At 45.3% G+C, this 15,130-nt stretch overlaps 1 protein-coding gene across 1 annotated transcript; it reads right to left on the reverse strand.

Annotated features, from left to right (window-relative positions):
* Nucleotides 1-412: 412 nt before the first annotated feature.
* LOC138770420 (high affinity immunoglobulin gamma Fc receptor I-like) lies at nt 413-12,169 on the reverse strand. Its single transcript, XM_069949523.1, has 6 exons — nt 12,083-12,169; nt 6,788-6,808; nt 3,795-4,052; nt 3,410-3,682; nt 2,388-2,669; nt 413-504 (listed from the first exon to the last, which is right to left on the reverse strand). The coding sequence occupies exons 1-6, from the start codon at nt 12,111-12,113 to the stop codon at nt 413-415; spliced, it is 957 nt and encodes a 318-aa protein (XP_069805624.1). The 5' UTR covers nt 12,114-12,169.
* Between the last annotated feature and the right edge of the window lie 2,961 nt (nt 12,170-15,130).

Below are 15,130 nucleotides of genomic sequence, written 5' to 3' on the forward strand. Positions count from 1 at the left end.
TTGTGTTTTGACGCTAAGTGTGAAATAAAAACACTTAAATTGGACGTTACCCTGTCTGTGTCCCTGCTTACTGCACTGCTACCTAGGATCGACCAAAGCTATTCCCCACACATGGTACATGCTTTTACGGTCTATTTAAGTGTATTCTAATTGGCTAGCTGTTTATTTCCATTTTCTGTGTGTGTCTATTCATTGGGGGCTTTCTTTCTTTTCTCATATATTTTAAAGAAAAAAGGAAAGCCCCGTTACAGTTAAAACCCTCAAATGTCTATGCTAGGCCCCTCAGGGTCAAAGAGAGTTAAAGTACTGCCCCTGCCACCTCCTGATGTCTGTTCTAGGCCCCTTTAGAGTCGAAGAGAGTCAGAGTGCTGCCACCTCCCAGTGTCTGTCCTAGGCTCCTCAGGGTAAAGAGTCAGAGTGATGCCATGTCCAGGTTTCTGTTCTGAAGCCTTCTAGGACCAATGTCACTGATGGGATTAACGCTTTGTAATGTCAACTCCTGTTCTGGGAGAAAGTGTCATTTAACACCATTGACCCACCAGCATCCAACGGAAATTGAATAATTGACTGTCTGATTGACATTGTCATTTTCCAATTTTTGGCACTGTAACATCTATTGAAAAAAAAATCGATACTCTGTAATGTTCCCAGTATTGTAGCTACTATAACTTGGCTGTTTTAATGAGATTTATTTGTATTCGATTCATTAACCCCTTAACGACAAAGGGCGTATAGGTACGCCCTATTGCCGGTAAGGGCGTTCAGAGCGGGGCCGCACGGCGACCCCGCTCTGAACCGCGGCGGTCCCGGGTGCCGCTTGTAGCCCGGGACCGTAGGTATAAGCGGGCACGATCCGATCGCCGTGCCCGCTAATACAGTAATCAGATGCAGCTGTCAAACATGACAGCTGCATCCGATTACCGGACGCAGCGTCATCCCTGGTGTCTAGTGGCGGAGATCGCTCCTCCGGGATGTTATCCCGGAGGAGCGATCTCCGTTTCTGAAGCCGGCCGGGGACCGCTCCAAGATGGCGCCGTCCCCGGCTCGGCACTCGTTTACTTCCGGCTGCAGCAGCCGAAAGCAAACAAGTGCCGATCTTATGGATCTCTGCAGCATATCTATGCTGCAGAGATCTCAATGAGAGATCAAAGTGTATATACTAGAAGTCCCCTAGGGGGGCTTCTAGTATATGTGTAAAAAAAAAATATATAGTGTTGTTGTCAATAAAAAGCCCCCTCCCCTAATAAAAGTCTGAATCACCCCCCTTTTCCCAGGTTATAAATAAAAGTAAACAAATAAATAAATAAACAAACATTTTTGCTATCGCCGCATGCGTATTCGCCCAAACTATTAATTAATCACATTCCTGATCTCGTACGGTAAACGGCGTAAGCGCAAAAAACTCCCAAAGTGCAAAATTGCGCATTTTTGGTCGCATCAAATCCAGAAAAATTGTAATAAAAAGTGATCAAAAAGTCATATATGCGCAATCAAGGTACCGATAGAAAGAACACATCATGGCGCAAAGAATGACACCTGACACAGCCCCATAGACTAAAGCATAAAAGCGCTATAAGCCTGGGAATGGAGCGGTTATAAGTGACGTATATTTGTTGACAATGGTGTGAATTTTTTACAGGCCATCCGATACAATATAAGTTATACATGTTATATATCGTTGTAATCGTAACGACTTGAGGAACATATATAACAAGTCAATTTTAGCCCAGGGCGAATGGAGTAAAAACACATTTCCCCCAAATAAACAAAATGCGGGGGTTTTTTTCAATTTCACCACACTTTGAATTTTTTTCTGGTTTCGCAGTGTACTTTATGCAAAAATTCAGCCTGCCATTGCAAAGTACAATTAGTGATGCAAAAAATAAGGGCTCATGTGGGTTTCTAGGTGGAAAAATGCAAGTGCTATGGCCTTTGATGCACAAGGAGGAAAAAACGAAAACGCAAAAATCGAAATTGGCTCTGTCCTTAAGGGGTTAATATTTTTTAATCTGACCCAAAATTTGTGAACCTCGCTAAACAAATTTTCAGCTGCTTCGCTCATCTCTAATTGGGGTGGATTGGTGCTTTGTTGTCGAGAGTCACTTCTCCAGTGCACCAATATGAACAGTTAGGGATTAAACTCCTAATATCACATTGCAGAAGATGAAGGTAAGAAACTAACCTTCATCCTCAGTGCCCCATGCAATATATAGAGTCATTAGCAGTTGAAATACTTCTAACCTGCTGATAGTTTCCCTTTAAAGATAGGGGGCAAGGTGAGGTGAGCCATGGAGGTGGATATTGTAAACAGTGTCTTTTTCTTTCTTCAAAGCTAAACATATTAATTTACTGGTTATATAGGACACATACCCAGTGTCCATACTCACCCTCTATATGTATTACTTGCTCTGCACTTCTCTTGCGTACTCTGCCGTTTGTAGTTTCTACTTCACATGAATATTTCCCAGAATGCCCCAGCTGAACATTGTGGATCTCATAGATATAAGTGATTCCATATCCATGAAGAATCTCTGCTTCTCTGTAGAAGGAAATCTGCAGTTCTACATTGTGTCTGGTAGGAGGGAGACTTGTCTCACATGTCAGGGTCATGTTATCCCCCTCAATAGCTGGGTGTGGGGTCACTTTTACTATTAGAGTCTCGAACAGGTCTAGAAAAGGAAAGAAAGTAGTAGTAATAATAATAATAATAATAATAATAATAATATATTATTGGTGAGATCTTGTAGAAGGCAGTAACATCCTGGTAATACTTGCAAGACTTTCTTTAGGTTACTATACAGTATTTTGTTAAAATGCAATGATGATCGTCTCAAAAACTATCATGTAATATAATTAATAACAATGGAAAAGAAAAAGAAAGAAAGATAGGAGACCCTTCAAAAAAAATTTCTATTGATTTTACTAATGTGAATCTAGACTGTGGTGAGTGGATCTATCTCTAATAATAAATGATGATTATGCCCCCACCAATGTAAATCATGAGAATATTAAGGTCACTGTGAAATTGCATGACTAAATAAAATCACAAGGTTACAAATGGAGAACATTTACATAGGTCAACTACATTACAACCAAAGAAAAGCAAAACATGAGAATCATATGCACACCAAATAAAATAATAAAAATAATAATTCAGCTAGAGCACAGCGATACAACCCCCCAGCCCCCCCCCCCCCCCCCGACCGGGGCCGTGTGACGCTGAAGCTTTAGTGACTTACAGATTGTTATGCAATTTGTTGGAGATTATTAGTTTGTGATATCCCATCTCCACAAATTTAACTGATTTAAACCTCATTCACTGCAGATGACTCCTCGGGACACAATGTTATTCCATCATAGTTGTACAAATGCTACCGAATAATCCATCTAGAAATTATCCTGGATTTACCTTCAACTGATACAGAAACTTCATCTTCATGATTTTTAAACCGTGAGGATACCGTATCATGAAAATCGACTCCCTTTATACATCTGTATGTCCCAGCAGTATTCCTGTTCACATTTCCTATATGATATTCTGCATTATCTCCCCAGTCTCTGATGACTCTGTTATCTTTATAGAATCTTGTTTTATCTCCAATGGATCCAGGGCGATGGTCACATTTTATCGTTATGTCATCTCCTTCATAGACATATAGAGGGGTCTGCAGGATGACATCACCTGTAATATAACATGATATAAGATGAGGTGACATATATGATCTCTCCTCGGTCTGTGTGTGATACAACTTGTTACCCTGTCTGTATATCTGTGACCTGGTAGAGTTACTCACCATGACTAACATCCAGTCTAACAGGGTCACTTCTTCCTCCATTACTGGTCTCACATCGGTAACTTCCCCTGTGTGATGTTTCCGCATTCTGTATTGTATAGGATTTCCCATTGTGTACGGGATCAGAGTCTTTGTACCATATATACCTCAGCTCCTCTCCTATAGTAGACGCCACATCACAGACCATTGTTATATCCTCTGATATAAATATCTTCCTGTAGTCTGGAGTGAAGGTGACCACAGGTCTGATGGCCGCTCCTATAAGACATCATGTGTTATACAGAGAAGGTACACACAGTCACCTGCACATTCTTCACACCTCTTCATACCGTGTTTCCCCAAAAATAAGACAGTGCCTTATATTAATTTTCATTCCCAAAGAGGCACTCTGTCTTATTTTGGGGGGATGTCTTATTTCTCAGGAGAGGCACCATACAAGCACGGGAGGGAGAGGGGTGAGCGCCACAAGAGAGGGATGAGCAGCTCGGGGAGGGAGAGAGGTGAGCGGCACAGGGAGGGAGAAGAATGAGCAGCACAGAAGGGAGAGGGGTAAGCAGCATGGGAGGGGTGAGCGGCACAGGAGGGAGAAGGGTGAGCAGCATGAGAGGGAGAGGGGTAAGCGGCAGGGGAGGGTTGAGCGGCACGGGGAGGGAGAGGGGTGAGTGGCATGGGAGGGAGAGGGGTGAGCGGCACGGAGAGGGAGAAGGGTGAGCGGCAGGGGAGGGGTGAGCAGCACGGGGAGGGAGAGGGGTGAGCGGCATGGGAAGGAGAGGGGTGAGCGGCACGGAGAGGGAGAAGGGTGAGCGGCAGGGGAGGGGTGAGCAGCATGGGGAGGGAGAGAGGTGAGCGGCATGGGAAGGAGGGAGAAGGGTAAGCAGCACGGGAGGAAGAGGGGTGAGCAACACAAGAGGGAGAGGGGTGAGCAGCTTGGAGAGGGAGAGAGGTGAGTGGCCCAGGAGGGAGAAGATTGAGCAGCACAGGGAGGGAGAGGGATTAGCGGCATGGGAGGGAGAGGGGTGAGTGGCACGGGGAGGGAGAGGGGTGAGCGCCACACAAGAGACAAAGGTGAGCAGCTCGGAGAGGGAGAGAGGTGAGCGGCATGGGAGGGAGAAGGGTGAGCAGCATGGGAGGGAGAGAGGTGAGCGGCATGGGGAGGGAGAGAGGTAAGTGGCACAGGAGGGAGAGTGGTATGCAGCATGGGTGAGGGCAGAGCAGCACAGGAGGGAGAGGGGTGAATGGCATGGAGAGGGATAAGTGTCATGGGAGAGGGGTGAGCAGCGCAGGGAGGGAAAGGGGTGATCGGCATGGGAGGGAGAGGGGTGAGTGGCACGGGAGGGATGGAGAGGGGTTAGTGGCATGGGGATGGAGAGGGGTGTGCGGCACGGGGAGGGAGAGGGGTGAGTGGCATGGGAGGGAGAGGGGTGAGTGGCATGGGGATGGAGAAGGGTGAGCGGCACGGGAGGGAGAGGGGTGAGTAGCATGGGGAGGGAGAAGGGTGAGCGGCACAGGAGGGAGAGGGGTGAGTGACATGGGGAGGGAGAGGGGTGAGTAGCATGGGAGGGAGAGGGATGCGCCGCATGGGAAAGAGAGGGGTGAGCGGCACGGGAGGGAGAGAGATGAGCGGCATGGGAGGGAGAGGGGTGAGCAGCATGGGTCAATCACAGGGAGGAAGGGGGTGAGCGGCGGCCGGTGGTGGTGGATGGCCTTCCTTTCGGCGGGGGAGTGCTTTATTTTCAGGGGATGTCTTACTTGGTACTTGGTACTGGCTACTTGGAAGATTAGTTGGTAGATATAATGTGCTGTCCACAAAGAAACATCAGAAACAACCAATACAAACTCAACCAGTTGCACAGATAAATCCCAGAGCCCATGACCCATCACTGGTGACTATGGTGACCTAACAGATGTATGACTGGATTACAGTCTCATATAGATGGCTGACAACTTTTCTAAAAGATTCAAGTTTGGGGATATTTATACATTGTGTACAGCCATCATATTGTTACATACATTTTATAAGAGACCTTCACACCAGACAGTAAGTGTCAGGGCCCCAGGGAACAGAGAGACACAGTATCTAAACACAATAAAGAATGGTCAGCGGGCAAGGTTGGCAACAAACGGGCAGCAGAAGTACAAAGTCAGAATCCACAAGCAAGGTCGAGGTCACGAAATCCAGAGGTCAGAATCACTAATACGGTAAGGAGATACTAGGACAAGGAACTAAGAACTATGCACAATACCAGACAAATAGACAAAGCAAACGGAGAAACAGAAGCCAGAGACAGAAACAATATGAACTGAGGACAGAGCAAGGAACACTGAGGACTAAGCAAGGTAAACTAAAGACTAAGCAAGATACACTGAGGACAAAGCAAGACACAGAACCAAAAGGCAAAGAATGGCAAGAAACAAGAAAAGGGATAAGGAAACCAGGAATACAGACTAAAGGCAAAAAGGCTGGATCTAGCTGAACAGACTAGCTGGACAAAGCTATCAAGAGCTCAGACGGGAGAGGCCAAGCTATAGGGGAACAGAAGTCCCGGACTCCAAGCTGATAGGTAGAGCAGGAGAAACACACAAGAGAAACACAGAAACCCAGAGGTGAAGAGACCTGTCAATCAGAACATAGCAGAGACAATTAGTGAGTGAGCCACAGCAAGGAAAGTGCAGGGAGAACTGAGAAAACATGGACTGGATAACAGAAGACATAAGCAAAGAACATAATAAAACCAGGAATGGACTGAGGTCGGATCTTCACCGCAGAGGGTGTCACTGATGTCTTTTCAGGCACAATCATGACAGTAAGTGTGACCTTTACAATGGAGGTTTCAATTTTCTTTTCCTTTTTTTTGTGTGTAAAAATGACCCTAGGTACCATATCTGTAATAGATGACTTACATCAGGTTGGTGCATTTAATAAGCCTAACTGTAAGCTTACACAGGGGGTCATTTATCAAATGAAGGATGAAATAACACAGCTGGTAACTTACCTCCTTGTATGAGAACCAACCCTATAAAACACAATAGAGAATGAGTTACTAGATATAATATAGTCCGGGTACATTTCCTCATTGAAGGTTATTACAGGTTATTAGGACTACTTGTGTAAATGTATAACTAATAGAGCATTCCTATTTATCCGTGCTGACTGAAACTCAGTCTGTCTAAAATTGCTGCCCTGCTCTGTGGTGAGTCTGCCCATAAAATGGCAGAAATGGAAGAGCATGTGACCATGTCACGCCCCCCAGTGTCCACCACTGAGCCTGTATATGCCCATGGAGGACACTGGGGTGGGCAGGGTATTGCTAGGGTCCTAAAACATTTGGGGCATGGTCCATCTCAGTTGATCTAAGTAGATCATGAGAGAGATCTCTGCACTGATGGTCATACAGGCTAGTATTTTAAACAGTGACTACTATCTAATGACTCATGGTCTTCTCTGATTGGAGTTGCTCACTTTTCTTTTTCTTCACCATTTGGCCCAAGCAATGAAGAAACATTTGAGGCTTCTTGCTCTAGCACATATAGCCCCTCTAACTAAATAATATGCCAATTTTACATAGTTCCCATGTAGGTAATCCCCCTGTAGGCACTACCCCCCCCCCCCCGCAGGTAAACCTTCTGTTGACAGCCCTCTCCATGTAGGCATCCCTCCTGTAGGTGATGCCTTAGTAGGCAGCCCCCCCCCTTCATGTAGTCATACCCCTGTAGGTAAGCACTCCCCCCTCCCCATGTAGCCATCCCTATTTGTAGGCAGCCGTCTCCCAATGTAGACATCCCCCTGTAGGCATTCCCCCCATTTAGGCAGCCCCCTCCACATGTAGACATCCCCCTGTAGGCATTTCCCTTATATGGGCAGCCCCCTCCACATATAAATAGTTCCCATGTATGCAGGCCCCTCCCCATGTAAACATCCCCCAATGTAGGCAGCCTCCTCCCCATGTAAACATCCCCCCAAGTAAGCAGCCCCTTCCTTATATAAACATATAAACATCCCCCATGTAGGTAGCCCCCCCCCCCCCCCCCCCGTAAGAAAAAATAAGTAAAAAAAACATGTTAACCTGCCTTGCAGCGCTGCACTCCCTCCAGCATGGGGCGCCTTCTGTGGACAGAGGCAGAATGCTGCCTGCAGCCACAGGGGAAGGGGGGGGGAAGGACAGCTCTTTTCTTTGCCAATAACAGGACTGGTGTCTGGGTGGACCCCATTTCACTGGGCCCTGTCCCAGAATTGGCCCTGTAATGCAGAAAGTCGGTATACAAGTGACTCGGGGAAGTGCCCTATTGCACCATGTCTCGCTCTAGGGGCACTTGTTGGCACTCTCCAGCTATCCCCTCTTCCACGAACCAGTTGATGGATGTCCCGCTCAGCCAGTTAGTGACTGGGGTTGACACCATGAGCCGGCTCAGGCATTTTCCCTTACGTCACATCATCACAACTCCTTCCGGCGGCAGTCCCAGACTTTCTAGCACTGCAATTCGTGGGAGAGGTAAGTAGTTTTTATTTAAGATATTCTCCCCTGTCCCTGCCAGATTTAAAAAAAGAAAACCAGACTATAAGAGGAAACTACAATCCTCCACAAGCTTGGCGTGGGTGGATATATCGACAACATTTTTTTCTCATCTAAGAAAGACTAGAATGTTAATAACTAGAGATGAGCGAACCTGGAGCATGCTTGAGTCCATCCGAACCCGAACTTTCGGCATTTGATTAGCGGTGGCTGCTGAACTTGGATAAAGCTCTAAGGCTATGTGGAAAACATGGATATAGTCATTGGCTGTATCCACGTTTTCCAGACAACCTTAGAGCTTTATCCATGTTCAGCAGCCCCAGCTAATCAAATGCCAAACGTTCGGGTTCGGATGGACTCGAACCCGAACCCGGTTCGCTCATCTCTATTAACAACATTTTTCTGCAATTCCTATGACCTTAAAGTGAATGTCACCCTCTTACAACCTACAAAGCTGGTTGCACTACTACTTAAATATTATAAAAAGCTTTCAAAACCTACATCTGTTACCAGTGTTTTTTTTGTCTTCTTAATTAAAATGTCTTTATTTTGGCTGCGAATAGTGTCAAAAAGTTTGGGCCTAGGGTTCCCTCCACCACTCCACCTCACTGTGCTGTATGCCCACCCCATTGTATAATCAGTATACAGCAGAGTGCTAGGGCCCAAGGAACATTAGGCTCCCCCAACTTGACACTATTTATGGCCTAGATGAAGGCCCCCTTTAAAAAAAATAACTATATAAAAAACACCAACAAACACCAACAATGAAGGTGTGTACACAAGATAGCAAGTTGGAGCAAAAAAAAAAAAAAAGTTCCACAGATACAAAAATCTTTAAATATCTTTTCAGCATCCAGTAGTAGTTAAGTAGTAAAATTGTGTACACCAAGATGTGTGAAATGTCTGCTACCACAAAGACAAGAGAGCAGACAATCTGCATTAACCCCTTAACGACATAGGGCGTATATTTACGCCCTGATGCCGGTAAGGACGTTCAGAGCGGGGCCGCGCGGCGACTCTGAACGGCCGCTTGTAGCCCGGGACCGCAGGTATTAGCGGGCACGGTCCGATCGCCGTGCCGCTAATACAGTAATCAGATGCATGCAGCTGTCAAACAAGACAGCTGCATCCGATTACCGGACGCAGCGTCATCCCTGGGGTCTAGTGGGGAGATCGCTCCTCCGGGATGTTATCCCGGAGGAGCGATCTCCGTAACTGAAGCCGGCCGGGGACCGCTCCAAGATGGCGCCGTCCCCGGCTCGGCACTCGTTTACTTCCGGCTGCAGCAGCCGAAAGCAAACGAGTGCCTATCTCATGGATCTCTGCAGCATATCTATCATCTGTCATCTCTGGATCTCTGGATCTCTGGATCTCTGCAGCATATCTATCATCTGTCATCTCTGGATCACAGACAGCAAGCAGTGTTCACAGCTCGCTTCCGGAACAACAAGAGGAAGTGGTGAGTGCGGGAGGAGGATATATAGACTCCCTTGGTGGGAATACTGATGCCTTTCAATGGTTAACCACTTATGATGCAGCACAGGAAGTCTTTACACCAAACCAGAAGCCAAAAGGGGGGGTATAGAACCAGGAAGCAAAAAGGGGGGGGGGGGGGGGGACACTATGCCTACAGTAGCCATGCCTGAGCAAATGCCTCAACTACTGCAGTCCCTGGTCACACAGTCTAAATGCCTGTGTGCCCCCAAAGTATAGTATAGTGTAGCTCATGTGTACTCAGGCTCATGCTTTGTACTCAGGCTCAAGCACCACTGTCTGATTGTATCTCCGTTTCCATGGAGACCCGACCTCCCAGATTATCAGAGGGTCTCTCTACTGATCCAGAGGTCCCATTGTGACAGCAGGTGTACTTTATACCACATGAGGTGGGGGGAGTACTTATAAGAGGGGTGTCCCACCTCAGCTGCTGCTTGGCTGAGCTGCGATATTGAATATGTGGTGTCCCACCACGGATGTTGCTCTTGGTTACATCCTTCGTAAAAGCCTTTATTTTTTGAGTAGTATCAGAGTTTCGCCACAAGATGTCGCTATTGCAAGTATGTATGCTTAGTTATTGCACGGCTGTAGTACCTAAATGGTTATTGTTTATTTGTGTGTCACATGGATCTGTACGCCAATGAGAGAGCTTTCCTCTTCTCACCTATCATCTCTCTCTTTACTTCTCTCTTACTCACTCCTTACCCAATCACAGCACACCTTACAGGGGCTGTAGGAAGGAAGTCACATGGGAAGAGGAAGTGTACTGTCTTTTGCCGCTTGACTCTGTAGAGGAAGGACACAAGCCAGAACGCTCTCTACAGCCGTCCAGTTGGGCCCTGGCCCCAGCCAGGTCCCCAGTCTAAGTTGTGGTCTGGACCCAGAACACATGTACCTAGATACAGTTTCTCTTCAAGAAACCTCACTCAACAGTGTAAAACCTTCACCATAGAGGACAAGTCAAGGATCATCTCAACCCACGCCGTGGACAAAGAGAGACACAGTGCAGGACAGTATCCACAAAGCAAGGCTAGGAACTGATACGGATAGAGCAAAGTTGTTAGAAGCCTATGAAATCTATCTCACAGTGCGGGTGTAAGCAGGGAACGCTCACCATTCCGTTAATCCCAGTTAACAAGGCCTGGGGCTTGTGTCACCCACTAGGACGGGTCCCCTGACACCGATAGGACAATAGGTGACAAAGAGTCAAAATATGGGCACAAGTATTCTCTCTCTCTTCTCAAGTATTCTTCTATTTCTACCTCTGAAGTTCTGGCAGAGCACAGTACTACTTGAGTTGGGACTCTCTCGACATCCTCCTCTCTACTCTTCTGATCAGCACAGCGGTACCACTCTTCCTTCTCTCAAAAGAGATCTGGATCCTAAAGTATTAAGTGTCTTATCAAGTGTGAAGTATTGTATCAATGCAAAGTTGTATGATCTTCTGCATACAAGTAAACCAGATTTTATTTATGCTAAAAAGACTCTGTGATTCCTCGTCAAGCACCAACACAGTAAACACACACTCCTTAGGTCATCTCCCCTTTCTGTGGGTGGCAGTACCAATAGTCCGGGTGGTTCACTATTCCATTTCGGACCGCCGTAATAATTATTTAAGGGACCCTGAAACAACCCATCAGGACACTGTCCACAGGGGAACAAGGTATAGGGGCCCCTTAAAATAAGCAGGTGTGCCACCATACCTGTGTGCCCAACCAGCACTGGCGTCACAACATAACATCACTGGGCCCGGCTATATCTTGGCCAACCACCGTAGAACTGGTGTCACACTTCACCATCTAGCAAGTGACCGGCCGTGTCTCCACACCGTATCTCCTCTACATCTAGAAGACCCCTTCGATGAGTACACTCCCCCACCCCCTTCCATATCTAAAAAAACCCAACATTTTATCATTGCCTAAAGAAAACATATTAGATCATATATAATTGAATGTATATAAAAAGAAATACTACTAATTAATAATAATAGACATTATAGGGTGACAGTGGAAAACGTAAAGGATTTCTCTTTTTATTTCAGTAAAGTATAACTAATGTATAAAGTGCAGACATAGGAATTATACCGATCTCCTCTATACTGCAACAATAGGCAGTGACTTGTATAGTAATAGAGTTATATGGTGACACTATACCCTGTGCACAGCCGTATAGAGGGACATATGATGGGAGACTTGTAGTATTACCCGCTATTTATATGACATTATTGATCCCTCTTATGATTCCCCATCAGAGACTGATAGACATGAAGATGATTGTACTTACAGAGTAATAACAGCGACGTCTCTGTGGACATGATGGATGGAGATGATGCTGCCGAGTATGAGGAGAGAAGTGGTTTCTGTCAGTATCGTCCTATATATACAAATGGGAAGGAAATATGAGCTGTTAGTAGCTGCTCAGGTTACATGATATGTGTGTGATATTGCCTGTTACTGTTTCCCTTTATGTGCTGGACTTTATACATTTCATAGTTCTCAGGTCTATATAGTATTATGCATATATATTCCCCTACATGTGGAAGATTATATATTCATAGAATTGCCAGTAAAATGCAACCTATGGTTATGTTCACACAACGTATATTTTCAACACAACGTATATGTACAACAACCGTGATTATTACGAAAATATATGTGCCTTTGCTGCCTATGGGATCTCGGCCGGAGCGTATACGCTCCAGTTTGGATCTCTCGCGGGGCCGCAAACAACTGACATGTCAGTGCACACATACTGCAATACATGAGTATATAGCACACATACTGCAATACATGAGTATATAACAGACATACTGCAGTACATGAGTATATAGCGCACATACTGCAATACATGAGTATATAACAGACATACTGCAGTACATGAGTATATAGCACACATACTGCAATACATGAGTATATAGCACACATACTGCAGTACATGAGTATATAGCACACATACTGCAATACATGAGTATATAACAGACATACTGCAGTACATGAGTATATAGCACACATACTGCAATACATGAGTATATAACAGACATACTGCAGTACATGAGTATATAGCGCACATGCTGCAATACATGAGTATACAACACACATACTGCAATACAATGAGTATGTAGCACACATGGTGCAATACCTGAGTATATAGCACACATACTGCAGTACATGAGTATATAGAACACATACTGCCGTACATGAGTATATAGCACACATACTGCAATACATGAGTATTTAGCACATATACTGCAATACATGAGTATATAGCACACATACAGCAATACATGAGTATATATCACACATACTGCAATACAGTGGCGTAGCTACCATAGGGGCAGGGAGGGCAGTTGCTATGGGGCCCCATGGAGGGAGGGGGTCTGGGGATGCACAGGGAAGATAAGAGCCTCCTGTGTCCTTTTGCTTAACCCCTTATGTGTGTAAGTGACCTGGTGTTCTCTTACATGCTGCAACACAAAAAGGATTAATAAGCTCAAGACAATTAGCTCTCTGCTTCACTGCTCTGAGAACCTCTTACCTCTGTTCTCTGAGCTCCTGCAGTCCAGGAGTAGTGAAGCAGAGAGCTAGTTGTCTTCTGTATTAACCCTTTTTTATGTTGCAGCATGTAAGAGAACACATTTACTTACACACTGCAGTAAATAAGGGGTAAAGCAGAAGGTAGTCTGCTCCTGCACCTATGTATATAACTATGAGGCTCCTAATACAGAGTTAAATACAGTGGATGGACAGAACAAGCAGACATTGGCTTTCTGCTTTGCCAGTCACTGATATACAGTTTTTTTTGCTATGGGGTCCTATGAATCCTAGCTATGCCCCTGCTGCAATACATGAGTATATAGCACACATACAATCCTAACACACAGGAAAGCAGGGTTCCAATGGCCAAGCAGCTGTATGCAAGCCTTACACCACCAAGCACAATGAGCCGGAGCAGTATGTGTTCTGTCTATCTGTCATCTGATGAATTAATATGGGTTTTGTGACTGGCAGGATGGCATCTAAGGTTATCTCCCTGACTGCACTGCGCCAGCTGTAATGTTTGGTGGAAGAGAGATAATTGATATCAAGTGATAGGTAATGCAACAAGGCATTGTCAACAGTCGTCATTTCTAATTTTGTTTGAACAGTTTGGGTTCATCCCTTTTCTGTTCCAGCATAACTGGGCCCCACTGAGCACAATGAGGTCCATAAGGCGTGGGGTGGGGTTCATTTGATTTGCTGAACTATGAAAAATGTAAATACAAAGCAGTGTAAAGAAGTTGGTAACGAAACTGGTTCGTAACAGTTCGGTTTGCTCATCCCTAATATACATATATATATATATATATATATATATATATATATATATATATATCAACAAAACACAACAATCACTGAGCTCAGGAAGGCCAGTGAAAGAAATCCAATGGAGTACTCATTTAAGAGTTTCCACTGATTGCCCCCTACAAAATTTGAATATGCAAAGACGGGGTCCGTGGAGCTTCAGTTGCAAGTTTCAAAACACGGGAATAGCCAGATATCCCTCTCTCCAGAGAAGGAAGCCTGTTGCCAAGGGGTGCCTTCCAGTAGAGAGATCACCAAACCACACTGATACGTAGTCCCTCAGGTCCTCACTCTGTTGCTAGCATTAGGACCTTAATAGGAAAAACACCAGGGTGACTTCTATAAGTCAAAGTGTAACTCCGTTGCGAGTGTAACGACATAAGACAAGGGTTACCAAGGCCAGTTATCCATCCACAGACAGCTGTTTCAGGGTATTTGCCCCTCGTCAGCTCAGTGATTGCTGTGTTTTGTTGGTCTATTTTTCATTGCCCCTGGTAGCAAGAATCCTGCTCCACACGGGTGAGGGGCAAATACCCCGAAACAGCTGTCTGTGGATGGATGCCTAGCCTTGGTAACCCTTGTCTTATGTCGTTACACTCGCAACAGAGTTAGGCTTTGACTTATAGGAGCCACCCCGGTTTCCCTTTTCGGGTCCCAATGCTCGCAACTGAGTGAGGACCTGAGGGACTATGTATCAGGGTGGTTCTCACCACTATGTATCAGTGTTCTCACCACTAGGAGGCACCCCTTGGCAATGGGCTTCCTTCTCTAGAGAGAGGGATATCTGGCTATTACCGTGTTTTGAGACTCACAACTGAGGCTCCACGGACCCTATATATATATATATATATATATATATATATATACCTTAAGTTGCTCTTTCACCTACTCTTCACTTCAGCTTATTGTCAGCTTATTATTTCCAATATCAAACTTTTATCAGCCATGTTTTTTATAATAGTTAAAGGGTTAATCCAGGATTTTTTATAAT

The sequence above is a fragment of the Dendropsophus ebraccatus genome, chromosome 13 (genome assembly GCF_027789765.1).
Source record: "Dendropsophus ebraccatus isolate aDenEbr1 chromosome 13, aDenEbr1.pat, whole genome shotgun sequence".
Classification (NCBI taxonomy): Eukaryota; Metazoa; Chordata; class Amphibia; order Anura; family Hylidae; genus Dendropsophus; species Dendropsophus ebraccatus.